The 15,130-nt window shown below is 52.6% G+C and overlaps 1 protein-coding gene across 1 annotated transcript in view; it reads left to right on the top strand.

The window, feature by feature from the left end:
- Window positions 1-15,019, top strand: part of LOC127587035 (neutral alpha-glucosidase AB-like) — a 57,688-nt gene extending 42,669 nt beyond the window's left edge. The window contains 10 exon segments of the mRNA XM_052045178.1: window positions 3,169-3,270; window positions 3,853-4,096; window positions 6,807-6,871; window positions 9,846-9,922; window positions 10,004-10,082; window positions 11,544-11,579; window positions 11,582-11,655; window positions 12,382-12,494; window positions 13,239-13,339; window positions 14,117-15,019. Of these exon segments, the coding sequence (XP_051901138.1) occupies window positions 3,169-3,270; window positions 3,853-4,096; window positions 6,807-6,871; window positions 9,846-9,922; window positions 10,004-10,082; window positions 11,544-11,579; window positions 11,582-11,655; window positions 12,382-12,494; window positions 13,239-13,339; window positions 14,117-14,226 (1,001 nt within the window). The 3' untranslated portion in view covers window positions 14,227-15,019.
- Window positions 15,020-15,130: the final 111 nt, after the last annotated feature.

Below are 15,130 nucleotides of genomic sequence, written 5' to 3'. Positions count from 1 at the left end.
GAATAACATCTCAGCTGATCCAGTACGTCAAGCCCTCTCCATCTCCTGATCCCAGCACAGCTGATTTCCTCGGTGTCAAAAGTCCTGTTGACCTTGAACGTACTCGACAACTTACCATCCACGACCGTCTTGGCCAAAGGTTCACGGTGCTCGTAACATAGGCCATTCATCCCTTGATCCTTCCCTCCTTCGATCAGTTCATGGCTGATCTGATTGTAACATCAGTTCCACATTTCCATCTAACCTTGCCCCCCCCCCCCCCCCCCCCCCGTGGTAACTTTTCACCTCCTCCCCTCCACCATGCTAGTCAAACATCTTGTTAACCTCCTGCCTCAAAAATATTTTTGCCTCTTCCACTGCCTTTTGAGAGAGTTTCAAAGACTTTGGGGCTGGGGGGGGGGGCGGGTGGGGAGGAGGGAAGCATTTCGCTTGATCTCTGAACGAAATGGGCAACCTCTTATTTTTAAAAAGCAATCTCTCGTTCTATTCCCCCCACAAATGGAAATGCCCTCTCCACATCACCTGTCTAGACTTGTGGGGATTTTGGATGTTTCAGTAAAGTCCCCTCTCGTTCTTAACTCCAGCAGATACAAGCCCAGTCTGTCCAACCTTTCCTCATTAGAAACCTGCCCACTCCTGGGTATTAGCTGAGTAAACTACCTCTGAATAGTTTGCAATGTGTTAATGAACCCTTAAATAAGCAGGCCACTATTGTACACATTACTCAGGTGTGGGCTTCACAATTCATTGTGTAACTGAACCATGACCTTCTTACTTTTCTATTCAATTCCCTTGCAGTAAAGAATAATGTTCTGTTAACTTTCCGAATTACTTGCCTTAGCTGCATACTAGCTTTTTGTGAATTATTCACCCGGACACCCAGATCCTTCTCATAGAGTCATAAATTCATACAGCATGGAAACAGGCCCTTCAGCCCAACTGGTCCATGCCGACCAAGATGCCCACCTGAGCCAGTCCCATTTTCCTGTGTTTGGCCCACATCCCTCTAAACCTTTCATAGCGTACTTGTCCAAATGTCTTTTAAATGTTGAAATTGTACCCACCTCTACCACTTCCTCTGGCAGCTTGTTCCAAATATGCACCACCCTCTGCGTGAAGAAGTTGCCCCTTGGATCCCTTTTAGATCTTTCCCCTCTTGTCTTAAACCTTCGCCCTCTAGTTCCCTTTCCCTGGGAAAAAGACTGTGTGCATTCACCCTGTCTATGCCCCTCATGATTTTATACACCTCTGTAAGGTCACCCCTCAATCTCCAACGCTCCAAGGAATAAAATCCTAGCCTGCCCAGCCTCTCCCTATAACTCAGGCCCTTGAGTACAGGCAACATTCTCGTAAATCTCCTCTGCACTCTTTCCAGCTTTCCTACAACAGGCTGACCAAAACTGTACACACTGCCCCAGGTGCAGCCTCACCAGCACCTTGTACAAGATGCTCAGTAAATTTCTCCACATCTCGCCCTAAATGACCATCCCCCCCCACCACCTTCCCCTCACTTCTGCCACACAAGCAGTTCTCTATTTCTTATCTTGAGGAAACTGCTTCTCAATATCTCCCTTACCAACTGCGTTCCGAATTCAAGCTGTTATCAGAATCAGATTATCACAAAAGTATGTCGTGAAGTGTGTTGTTTTGCGGCAGCCGTACAATGCAAGAAAAATCGCTATAAATTACAAAAATAAATAGTGCAAAAGAGGAATAACGAGGGAGTGTTCGTGGGTTCATGGACCGTTCAGAAATCTGATGGAGGGGAGGGGAAGAAGCTGTTCCTGAAACGTTGAGCGTGGGTCTTCAAGCTCCTGTACCTCCTCCCCGATAGTAGTAACGAGAAGAGGGCATGTCCTGGGTGGTGAGGGTCCTCAGTGACGGATGCCGCCGCCTTGAGTTTTGACTGGATCAGTGCCAATCCTCGATCTCTTCTGGTGGGACAACCTCCTCTTCCAAGGAATCAATCCAGTGGCTCCATGCTGCACTGACGCCCAGACATTCCATGGCCATCGAGTCCAAAGCATTCCTCTGGGAATGGTGTCAGCAGAAATCCAACAAAAGGTTCATGTGATGTATCGGAGGAGGAGGGCTTCTTCATCACTGAGTTCACAGAGTCGTACAGTGCAGGAACAGGCTCTTCAGCCCAACATGTCCATGATGGCCCTCAACCACCCACTTACACTAATCTTATTTAATTCTCCCCACATTTCCCATCAACTCCCCGCAGATTCTGCCCCCCACCCGCGCACTGGGGGCAATTTACAGCGGCTAATTAATCTACTGATGCCGCACATCGTTGCGATGTGGGAGGGAACCTGAGCACCCGGGGGAAACCCACGTGGCCACACGGAGAACATGCAAACTCTGCGTGCGCACACACGCACACACATGCACACAGCACCAGAGGTCAGGATCAAACCTGGGTCTCTGGAGCTGTGAGGCAGCAGCACTACCTGCTGCAGTGTCCAGACGAGGTCCGCTGTGGGGGTGACGTGCTGTACGTGACAGTGTTGCCAAAAGGGCCATGTTTAAAGGGACTCCAGAGCTCACAGGAGCGAGTCTGGGCAGAGAGATGTGCTACAGGGTTGGACCTGCCCCGCCACAACGCAACCCCTGCATTGCCCAGTGTGTGGGCAACTGATGGCCTTAACATCGATTTCTCCAACTTCCAGTAACCCCTCCCCTTTCCCCCTGCCCCCCCCCCACCTCCTTTGTCTTACCTTATTCCTGTGGCTCCCTTCCCCTGCCTTGGTGACCTGCCCATCTCCTTCCCTCCCCACCCCCCAGCCTTTATTCCAGGGTCCACTGCCCTCCCCTACCGGATTCCTTCTTCTTCAGCCCTTTGCCTCTTCTACCCATCACCTCTCAGCTTCTTACATCCCCCCCCCACCCACCTACCTTCTCCCTCACCTGCACTCACCCATCACCTGACTGCGTGTGCTCCTCCCCCTCCCCTCACCTTCTTATTCTGGCTTCTGCCCTCTTCCAGTCCTGACGAAGGGTCTCGGCCCGAAATGTCGACTGTTTATTTCCCTCCACGGATGCTGCCTGACCTGCTGAGTTCCTCCGGCACTTTGTGTGTGTTGCTCCAGATTCCAGCATCTGCAGAATCTCTTGTGTCTCGGGGCTTGCTTCAGTGTTGTGACGTCTCCATCTCCTCTGCAGGCGCCGTGTGGACGGGGGACAACTCTGCCGAGTGGGAGCACCTGAAGGTGTCGCTGCCCATGTGCCTGTCCCTGGCACTGACTGGCATCTCCTTCTGTGGAGGTTTGTTCATGGGGCTTAAAGGGGGAATCAGGATGGGGGGTGTGAGCTGGCAATCAGTAGTAAATTCTTTTATCCAGAGTGGCACTCACTCCCACAGCTGGCCATTGCAACTGGACAGGGGGAGGTTGGATAAACGGGAGTGATGGAGACTGTTTGTCCCGAGTCAGTGCGAACCATCAGCCACTCATTTACACTGATCCCCATTTTGAACTGAAAACACTGGACCCCTCACCCACACACCGGGGGCGATTAACCCACTGACCACCCCCCCCCAACACGTCGTCGGGATGTGGGAGGGAACCGGAGCACCTGTGGGGGGGGCGGGACCCACGCGGTTACAGGGAGAAGGTGCAGACAGAGAGAGAGACAGCACTGGAGGTCGGGTACTGTGCCTCTGTTCCACTTCTGAATGAAGGGATTGGCGGTGACTAGAAGCTGGAGGTAGTTCATGAGGGTGGCACAAGAGGGAGGGGTTCACTTGATGCGGTTGTTTCAGGGGGACTCACAGTCAGGGAGGGTGTTTATATGTTAGAACAAAACCCTCTGGTTGTTGCCCTGACCGTGAACCCCTTCGCTCTGCAGCGGATGTCGGTGGTTTCTTCAAGCACCCCAGCCCCGAGCTCCTGGTGCGCTGGTACCAGGCTGCAGCCTACCAGCCCTTCTTCAGAGCCCACGCCCACCTGGACACCCCCAGACGTGAGCCCTGGCTCTTCGGGGACGACAACAAGCAGCTGATTCGGACGGTCATTCGGGAGCGTTACGCCCTGCTGCCCTTCTGGTACACCATCTTCTACCACGCGTACAAGACGGGAGAGCCCGTCATGAGGTAAGGAGCTGTCTCTTCCTCATCCTGCAAACGTCGGGCGTCCGCACTGAACCCGGCCTCTCGGGACTGCGCTTCACGGAAACACCGACCTTAAACACACAGCTACCTACTCTGCCACACTATTGCACGTGTAACAGCATTGGGAGTAGCGTTTAACTCCGTGTAAGGACGCAGAGGTTTCATCCGCTCCAGAATTGAGTGTCACAGTGTGGCGCTGCCTCGCAGCCCCAGAGACCTGGGTTCGATCCCGACCTCCGCCACTGTCTGTGTGGAGTTTGCACGCTCTCCCTGTGACCGCGTGGGTTCCCCCGGGTGCTCCGGTTCCCTCCCACATCCCAACAACGTGCGGGGTCGGTGGGTTCATTGCTCCTCCAGTTGATGGGAGTGTTTGGGTGGGGGGGGGGGGGGGGAATAAAATGGGATCAGTGTAAATGGGTGGTTGAGGGTTGGTAAGGACTTGGTGGGCTGAAGGGCCTGTTTCCAGACCCTTGGGGATGTCCAATACAACTACATAGAACAGTATGGGCCCTTTGGCCCACCATGTTGTGCCGACCTATATTAACCTTATCGATGTTCCCTCTATCCCCCCTCTACTTCATCTCCCTTAACCTTCTATTTTCCTTTCATCCATGTGCCTATCTAATAGCCTCTTAAATAACCCTGTCATATTGGCCCCGACCACCGCCCCCGGCAGTGCGTTCCAGGCACCCACCACTCTCTGTGTAACAAAAAAAAACGTACCTCTGACATCACCCCTGAACTTTCCTCCACGGGCCTTAAACTGGTGACCTCTGGTATTGGCCATTGCCGCCCTGGGGAGAGGTGCTGGCTGTCCACTCGATCTATGCCTATCGTAATTGTGTACACCTCTGTCAAGTTGCCTCTTGTCCTCTGTCACTCCAGAGAGAAAAGCCCGAGCTCGCTCAACACCTCCTCATAAGTCATGTTCTCTAATCCAGGCAACATCTTTGTAAATCTCCACTGTACCCTCTCCAAAGCTTCCACATTCTTCCTACAATGTGGCGACTGGAACTGAACACAATATTCCAAGTGTGGTCTAACCGGAGTTCTATAGAGCTGCAACATCACCTTGCAGCTCTTGAACTCAATCCCCTGACTAATGAAGGCCAACACACCACACGCCTTCTTAACCACCCTATCAACTTGCATGGCAACTTTGAGGGATCTATGGACTTGGACCTCAAGATCCCTCTGTTCCTCCACACTGCTCAGAATCCTGAAATTAACCATGTACTCTGCATTCAAGTTTGTTCTTCCAAAGTGGATCACTTCACACTTCTCCGGATTGAACTCCATCTGCCACTTCTCCGCCCAGCTCTGCATCCTATCTATATCCCGTTGTAACCTACGACAACCTTCTACACTATCCACAACACCTCCAAACCTTCATGTCATCTGCAAACTTACCAACCCACCCTTCCACTTCTTCATCCAAGTCATTTATAAAAATCACAAGGAGCAGGGGTCCCAGAACAGATCCCTGCAGAACACCACTAGTCACCGACCTCCAGATTGAATGCTCCCCTTCTACAACCACCTTCTGCCTTCTGTGGGCAAACCAATTTCGAATCCACACAGCCAGTTTTCCATGGATACCATACCTCATGACTTTCTGGATGAGCCTACCATGGAGAGCCTTGTCAAACGCCTTGCTAATATCCATATGTACCACATCCACCTTCACCAATCTGTCTTGTTACTTCCTTGGAAACACTCAATTAGGCTCATAAGGCACGACCTGCCCCTCACAAAGCCATGCTGACTATCCTTAATAAGACTATGCTTCTCCAAATGCTCATAAATCCTGTCCCTAAAAATCCTCTCCAATAGTTTGCCTACCACTGACGTAAGACTCACTGGTCTATAATTCCGGAGATCATCCCTTTTACTTTTCTTGAACAGCGGAACGATATTTGCCATCCTCCAATCCTCTGGTACCACTCCTGTGGCCAGGGAGGACTCAAAGATCACCGTTAATGCCCCAGCAATCTCTTCCCTTACTTCCCATAGTAATCTGGGGTATATCCTGTCCGACCCTGGGACAGGATATCTATCCTAATGCTTTACAGTAGCTCCAACACTGCTTCTTTCTTAACCTCAAGAGGCTCCAACACATTTACCTGTTCTGTGCCAACCTCACATTTGTCTAAAGTCCCTCTCCCTGGTGAACACTGAAGCAAAATATTCATTCAGGACCTCCCCTACCTCCGGCTCCAGACATTTTCTCCCCGTATCCTTGAGCAGTCCTACCCTCACCCTAATCATCCTCTTGTTCCTTTCATACATGTAGAACACCTCTGGGTTTTCCTTAATGCTGTACTTTCGGAAAGTTCCCTTTACAGCGTGTGGGCTGGTGGGTTAGGTGGGCGTGATAGTCCAAGCTGAAGGGGGCACGGAATGCCCCTGTAAACAGGAGGGGGAATGGGTGATGCGAGATATTGTCTCCTCAGTGTCCAGGGCCCGCCCCTCAATCAGCAGTCATCTACTCACCGTCACCTTTCTGCTCGTGGCATCTAACTGAGTACAAACCGGCCCTTGTGTTTCCTGTGTTACAATCCTTTGAAATCTTCCGTTGGAGACTGTAAGCTGCACCCTGCTTCATTGGGGTCGGCTGGAAGAGCCGCCGCCCCTCAAAGCGGGAGGGTGCGTCTCGTTTCAGTAACAAAACCGACTGATTTGTTCCCCTCAGACCGATGTGGGTCGAGTTCCCCGGAGATGCTGAAACATTCGGTCTTGATGAGCAGTACATGCTGGGTAAGTGACACCTCTCATCTCTCTTTCTCCCCCCCCACCCCGTGTCTGTCTGTCTGTCTCTCTCTCTCCCCCCGCCGTGTCTCTCTCTCTCTCCCCATGTCTGTCTGTCTCTCTCCCCCCGTGTCTCTCTCTGACCCCTCTCTGTCTCTCTGACCCCTCTCTGTCTCTCTGACCCCTCTCTGTCTCTCTGACCCCTCTCTGTCTCTCTCTGACCCCTCTCTCTCTCTGACCCCTCTCTCTCTCTCTCTGACCTCTCTCTCTCTCTCTGACCCTCTCTCTCTCTCTGACCCGTCTCTCTCTCTCTGACCCCTCTCTCTCTCTCTGACCCCTCTCTCTCTCTCTGACCCCTCTCTCTCTCTGACCCCTCTCTCTCTCTGACCCCTCTCTCTCTCTCTGACCCCTCTCTCTCTCCCCTGTCTCTCTCTGACTCCTCTCTCTCTCCCCTGTCTCTCTCTCTCTCCCCTGTCTCTCTCTCTCCCCCACCTCTCTCTCTCTCCCCCGCCTCTCTCTCTCTCCCCCGCCTCTCTCTCTCCCCCTCTCTCTCTCTCTCCCCCGTCTCTCTCTCTCCCCCGTCTCTCTCTCTCTCCCCGTCTCTCTCTCTCTCCCCGTCTCTCTCTCTCTCCCCGTCTCTCTCTCTCTCCCCCGTCTCTCTCTCTCTCCCCCTCTCTCTCTCTCTCCCCCGTCTCTCTCTCTCTCTCCCCCGTCTCTCTCTCTCTCCCCCGTCTCTCTCTCTCCCTCCCCCGTCTCTCTCTCTCCCTCCCCCGTCTCTCTCTCTCCCTCCCCCGTCTCTCTCTCCCTCCCCCCCGTCTCTCTCTCTCCCTCCCCCGTCTCTCTCTCTCCCTCCCCCGTCTCTCTCTCTCCCTCCCCCGTCTCTCTCTCTCCCTCCCCCGTCTCTCTCTCTCCCTCCCCCGTCTCTCTCTCTCCCTCCCCCCTCTCTCTCTCCTCCCCCCGTCTCTCTCTCTCCCTCCCCCGTCTCTCTCTCTCCCTCCCCCGTCTCTCTCTCCTTCTCCCCCGTCTCTCTCTCCCTCCCCCGTCTCTCTCTCCTCCCCCGTCTCTCTCTCCCTCTGACCCCCCCCCCTCTGACCCCCCCTCTCTCTCTCTCTGACCCCCCTCTCTCTCTCTCTCTCTCTGACCCCTCTCTCTCTCTCTCTCTTTTTCCCTGACCTCTCCCTCCCCTCCATCCCACTTCCCATCCCTCTAGTTCCCGCACCGCCTGTGAACAAGATAGGCCATTTGGCTCCCTGAGTTCCTGCTGTTCGCTGAGATTGTGGTTAATCCATGTTTAAGATCTTCCCTGCCCCCCGCACTCTGTGTGAAGGAAGTCCTGTTCCGGACCTGCCTGGTCCAGTACGCCTCTGCTCCCTTGCCCTTGAGTTCTATCCCCACCAGAGATACAACCTGGCTCCCCCTACCCAACCAATTTCTTAAATCCACTTGGGTGCTGTATAAATGTAACTGCTGTGGAGAGTAGTTTGAGCTGTTTGAGTGAACCAGCACAGACGTAGCATTGAACAACATTAACCCCACAGGCTCATTGACACATTGTGCCTGTGCCAGTCGAATGAGGAAGCCCAACTTACTCCCACCTTTGAGCACTTGTTGTGTATCCAAGGCTTTGTGTTCCACATCCTCAGTGAAAACGAGCTCTCCCCATCTCCCCACTTTGTCCTGCTACCAATTACTTTACATTCCCTGATTTCTGGCCCCTCACTAAGGGGAGCGAGTGCTTCCTGTCAGCGGAATCCAGGCCCCTTATCATTTCGCACCCCTGAAATCTCCAAAGAAACCCTACCCCCAGCTGATCCAATCTTTTGTCGACGGCCACACCCTTAAATCTCTGAGCTCTCCAGCACAGTTGCACCTTCCCTGAGATGTGTCAACCGGAGCTGCCTGCAGTACACCCGCTGCAACTGAACTGGATGGGAGCGACGCAGGGATACAGCACAGGAACAGGCCCTTCAACCCCGAGTCTATGCCGATCGATTTACAGAAGCCCGTCTTATTCTTCCCCACAGTCCCCACCAGAATCCACCCTTGCCCATAGCAATCCACCTACCAACCCGCACACGTTTGGTTTGGGAACCTGGAGCCCCCACCCAAGGGGAAACCTATGCCATCGAGGTTGCGCGAAGGAAGTCCTTGGACTTCTCCCTGGCCGTCTCTCAAACAGAACCAGTATTGGTTTATTATTGTCACTTGTACCGAGGTACAGTGGAAAAACTTGACTTGCAAACCGATCGTACAGGTCAATTCATTACACAGTGCAGTTACATTGGGTTAGTACAGAGCGCATTGAGGTAGTACAGGTAAAAACAGTAACAGTACAGAGTAAAGTGTCACAGCTACAGAGAAAGTGCAGTGCAATAAGGTGCAAGGTCACAACAAAGTAGATCGTGAGGTCAGAGTCCATCTCATTGTATAAGGGAACCGTTCAATAGTCTTATCACAGTGGGGTAGAAGCTGTCCTTAAGTCTGGTGGTACGTGCCCTCAGGCTCCTGTATCTTCTACCCGATGGAAGAGGAGAGAGAATGTCCTGGGTGGGTGGGGTCTTTGATTATGCTGGCTGCTACACCAAGGCAGCAAGAGGTAAAGACAGAGTCCATGGAGGGGAGGCTGGTGTCCATGATGCGCTGGGCTGTGTCCACACCTCTCTGCAGTTTCTTGTGGTCCTGGGCAGAGCAGTTGCCGTACCAAGCCGTGATACATCCAGATAGGATGCTTTCTATGGTGCATCGGTAAAAGTTGGTGAGGGTCAATGGGGAACGTGCCAAATTTCTTTAGCCTCCTGAGGAGGTAGAGGCGCTGGTGAGCTTTCTTGCCCATGGCATCGACGTGATTTGGCCAGGACAGGCTGCTGGTGATGTTCACTCCCAGGAACTTGAAGCTGTAGTGTGGATTGCTCAGTTCTGACAGAGTGTGTCACCTTCGGATTGTGCATAGGGGGATTGGTGTAATCCTGCTGTCTCGTTCTAGGTAACGCGCTCTTGGTTCACCCGGTCGTGGAGCAGAATGCCCGAGGGGTGCAGGTTTACCTGCCGGGGAGCGGCCAGGTGAGGTTCTGCAGCCGACACCTTTCTCTGTCCCTCTTCAGTGTGAGCGTGAGCTAACGGTGCCTTGTGATTCTTTGGCAGTTCTGGTACGACACACACAGCCACCAGCGATACACTGGCCCGCAGAACCTGTACGTCACCGTCACCCTCAGCTCGGTAAGTCAAGTGTCGTTCAGTGTTCCCAACTTGGTAGCTGAAGGCGCGACACCTTGGAGGGGTCGGTTTGGGTAGTTGAGGGGATTCCATCTGCCTGTCTGGTCCAGAGGGAACAGTGAAGCTTTAATATGTCAAAGCAACTCGCCGCCTTGTCGTACGGCACGGAAACTGGTCCATGTCCACCAAGATGCCCATCTAAGCCAGTCCCATTTGCCCACGTTTGGCCCGTATCCCTCTAAACCTTTCCTCTCCATCTACTTTTTTAAATGCTTCACCCACTTCCTCCGGCAGCTCGTTCCACATACAGACCACCCTCTGGGTGAAAAAGTTCCTCCTCAGGTGCCAGTAAATCCCTCCCCTATTTATAGGCCCCTCATGATTTTATACACCTCTATACGATCACCCCTCATTCTCCTACGTTCCAGTGAAAAAAGTCCCAACCTGCTCAACCTCTCTCCATAACTCAGTCCCTCGTGTCCCTGCAACATATTCGTAAATCTCCTCTGCATCTTTCCAGCTTAATGGCATCTTTCCTACAGCAGGGTGACCAAAACTGAGCACTATATTCTGAATGCAGCCTCACCAATGCCTTATGCAACTGCAACATAACGTCCCAATGTCTACCCTGACTGATGGAGGCCAGTGTGCCAAACGCCTTCTTCACCGCCCTGTCTACCTGCGACGCCACTTTCAGGGAACCATGTACTTGTACCTCGGGTCCTTCTGTTCTACAACACTCCCCAGGGCCCTGTGAAAGTCCTACCCTCATTTGTCTTCCCAAAATGCAACACCTCGCACGTAATCCGAATTAAACTCCATTTGCCATTCCTCAGCCCACTGACCCAGCTGCTCAAGATCCCTCTGTAAATCCTGAGAACCACCTTCAGTGTCTGTGACGCCACCTATTTTAGTGTCACCTGCAAGCTGACTGTCATAGAGTCACACAGCACGGAGACCAACCTGTCCACACCAAGTTACCTACTTGAGCCAGTCCCGTTTGGCCCATATCCCTCTAAACATTTCCTATGCACAGACCTGTCTCAATGTCTATTACATGTTGTTATTGTACCTGCCTCTGCCTCTTCCTCTGCGAGTTCATTCCATATCCCCACCACCCTGTGTGTGTGGATAAACGTGTCCTTTCAAACCTTTCCCCTCGCACCTTAAACCTGTGCCCTCTAGTTTTGGACTTGGAGTTTGATTGTCTGGGAAGGGAATGGATTTTTAATGTCCGCCCATCTTGTAGGATGCAGAGAAGTCGACCAGTTGGGAATGTGAAAATTTTCAGTGCCAGTGCCTCGGAGGTGAGGCAGGAGGTTCGAGTAGTACAAGGTGTCTCCGTTCATTACCCAGGCCAACGTTGGTGGAAATGGGCCATCCCTGCCTGTGAAGATCAGGCAGCAAACCTTTCCAATTGCACCGTCACCGGGCCAGGGGTCCAACTTTTCACATTTTTATTCTCCAGATCCCAGTCTACAGAGAGGAGGCACTGTCATTCCTCGAAGGAACGTGTCCGGAGATCATCGTCCTGCATGCATGATGATCCCTACACCCTCAATGTGGCGCTGGATGCTCAGGTAACCCGGGCATGGCTTCCCACCTGCTGCCCCCTCACTGTGGCACAGTCTGTGTTTGATCCTTGAATCCGCAGTACAAGCCAGTGAGCGGTAAATGTGACCCAACGCATCAACAGCAGCCTGGTCTGCACGGTTTAAAGTCTTGATGCTCTCCGGCCTGATGCTCCCTCAACCAGGGCAGCTCAGTGGCGCAGCGGGTAGAGCCGCTGCCTCACGCTGCAGAGACAGCGGTTCGATCCCACTTCTGGCGCTGTGTGTGTGGTTTGCGAGGTCCCCCTGTGACCGCGTGGGTTTCCCCGGATGCTTGGGTTTCCTCCCACAACCTAACGACATGCGGGGTCGGTGGGTTAATTGACAATTGTAAAGTTGTCCCTAGTGTGTGGGTGAGGGGTAGAGTCTGGGGGGAGTTGATGGGGGGTAAATTGGGATTAATGGAAATGGCTGGTTGATGATCAGCACACTAAGTGTCAGTTTTAGCCTCTATAATACCCCCTGGCGAGGCTTGTGTGTCTGCGGTGGGGTAACAGGTTTGAAGCAAGAGCCACACTGGGTCCTGCGTGAAGGCGCGGTAGGTCAGTAAACTCGGTGTAATCTCTGGGAAACGTCTAAACGTTGCGTCTGTGGGGTGGTGACTGAGGGCGACCTTCAGTCTGCGACTGCTCACGTCGGGGTCAAAGGCGTCTCTCACTCTCAGCACTGACTTCTGCGCACTCTCTCTCCCCTCAGAACGCTGCCAAAGGGGATTTGTTTGTTGACGACGGCCACACGTTCAACTTCGAGAAGAAGGACGAGTATCTCCACAGGAGGTTCACCTTCGCAAACAATTCCCTCACCTCCAGGTAACTGACTGGCAGCTTGTCGGCCAGAGTGAGGGTCACCACGGGGCAGTGTTTCTGAGCTGAGGGGCGCCCCGCTGTAGGGGCCTTGCGTGAAGCGTGTGTTGTGTGCACCCTGCAGTCAGTCCCGGTGGGAGGGGACTGTGTCCTGCTTGTGTAGAAGCAGTCAGCTGGGTGTTCGATGCTGCCCACTCGGTACAGGGGGAAGTGACCCACAGGGCTGGTGAGCACTGGGGAGGCTGTGTTGCCCTCGGTGTGTTGTATCTGCTCGTACAAAGCCAGAGCACAGAGCTGTACACGGGAGCTGTGGCTGGTGAGGGGTCTCACCCTCCCCACTTCACCCCGGTGAGCTGACCCCCAGTGGGCAGTTGGGTTAACTGTGTACGGCCTCTCCTGAGGTGCAGTGGACTGGTGCTCGTTTCTGAGCACGGACCCAGTGACGTGTTCAAATTCCAGCATAGCCGCTGGGGTTAAATTTGAAAACTTGATTCATTTTTTAAAATAAAAGGCCTGAGTCAGTAACAGTAACCATGAAATGACTGGATTGTTATAAAAACCCATCAATTCACTGCTGTCCTTCAGGGAAGAAATCTGTTGTCCGTACCCGGTCTGGGTCTGTGTGTGACCCCAGACCCACCAACCCCTCAGTGAGAAGTCAGCATTACCTGTGATATCCACATCCTGTGAATAGATTTGAGGAGCCTGCCTTATTGGGGAAGCTCTGTAACGTGTTGAACTTCATTTCAGGTCTGCTACTTCCAAGGGTCACTTCAGCACCCCTGCCTGGATAGAGAGGGTGGTTGTCCTGGGAGCAAGGAAACCCTCAGCTGTTATCCTCAAACTTCCTGGTAAGTCTCAACACTGCTCCAGCTCTCGTGTCGCTCCCCAAATCATCGCCACAGCTGGGATTACTGAGCCAGCAAGGATTGTGTTCCTTGGAGTAAAGCTTGGATCCCGCTGGATTCTCCCGAGAGTGGAGCCATGCTGCAGGCAGCTGCTGGGCAGCTCTGTATTGTAGAATCATAGAACACTACAGCACAGGAAACAGGCCATTTGGCCCCTCTAGTCCCATTGACCTGCACCCAGTCCATAACCCTCCAGACCTCTCCCCTCCATGTATCTATCCAATTTATTCTTAAAACTTAAGAGCGAGCCCACATTTACCACGTCAGACGGCAGCTCGTTCCACACTCCCACCACTCTCTGTGAAGAAGTTCCCCCTAAACCTTTCCCCTTTCACCCTAAAGCCATGTCCTCTCGTACTTATCTCTCCTAATCTAGGTGGAAAGAGCCTATTCACATTTACTGTCTATACCCTCATCGTTTTGTAAACCTCTATCAAATCTCCCCTCATTCTTCTACGCTCCAAGGAATAAAGTCCTAACCTGTTCGATCTTTCCCTGTAACTCAACTCCTGAAGACCCAGCAACATTCTAGTAAATCTCCTCTGCATTTTCAATCTTACTGATATCCTTCCTAGAGTTTGGTGACCAGAACTGCACACAATAGTCCAAATTTGGCCTCACCAATGTCTCATACAACCTCACCGTAACATCCCAATACTTTGATTTATGTACCTGACCCTGTGCTGCCCTTTGACTGAAGGTGCTTCTCACCCTCTGCAGATGGAACCGAATCGAGCCTGGACTTCGAGCACAAAGCTGAGCCCCCAGTCCTGACCATCCGCAAACCAGCTGTGAATGTGGCTGCTGACTGGACGCTGTACATCCTATAACGGTGTCCGATGGACTCTCCCCTCTCGCTCTCTCGGTAGGGTAGTCAGCTGTTCTAATCGGCCCGGGACAGAATCATGGATTTGAAACCTCTGCTCCTCTTGGTGTACATTTTGATTGAACGGAGCACCCTTGGTTTGGAAACTGCCTTGCTCTCTGCTGGCTCTTGGTTTTAGTAACCAGAACCAAGGACTCTTCCCTGTCTCTCTGCTCCTCTCTCCCCTAATGTGGCACCATTAAAGTTCAGATGCTGTCCTGCTCTCTGCCATTCCTTACTGCTGTATGTCTTGCTTGTACACACCACCTCCCACTGGTAATTCCCTTGGCTTTGTCTCCTCACACTGCCTTGATGTATGGACCAGTAACTGTACCCTCCCTTTCTCTGACTATCCTCGCCCTTTTGCAGTTATTTTTGTACCTTTTTAAGTGTTTTTTTTCTTGGAGAATGAAGATGATCCCCATTCTGCTCACAAACCAATAGCAATGCTGAAGCTGGGCTTTAGTTTCCAGGGGTCAGCCTGCCTGGTACCTTCTTGGGAAAGAAATCTTTGGCGGACCATTTATCTAACTTTCCCAGGCTTGCTGCCTGCACCCAGACACGATACTTTAACGTGGTAACGTGGCTCTGCTGTACCCCTGGAAAGTTTAATGACCAAATTTTGCCTGCAGGTATTTGTGCTTCTCCTCTGAGCTGCTACCCTGATGGAGAGAGGAGCTTGGTTGGAAAGTTTCCAACATTTTTGGTTCTCAGTTCTCTGCACTCTCTCTGATTCTGGGGCTATTCCCCGCCCCCACTCCTCCCTCCCCCCCCTCCCTCCCCTCCCCGGATGGTTAGGCCTCACAACACCCCCCCTCCCCTCCTCCCTCCCCTCCCTGGATGGTTTAGGAATGTTCACCACCATTCAC

The sequence above is a fragment of the Pristis pectinata genome, chromosome 38 (assembly GCF_009764475.1).
Source record: "Pristis pectinata isolate sPriPec2 chromosome 38, sPriPec2.1.pri, whole genome shotgun sequence".
Classification (NCBI taxonomy): domain Eukaryota; kingdom Metazoa; phylum Chordata; class Chondrichthyes; order Rhinopristiformes; family Pristidae; genus Pristis; species Pristis pectinata.
This window is presented reverse-complemented; position numbering and strand designations above follow the sequence as displayed.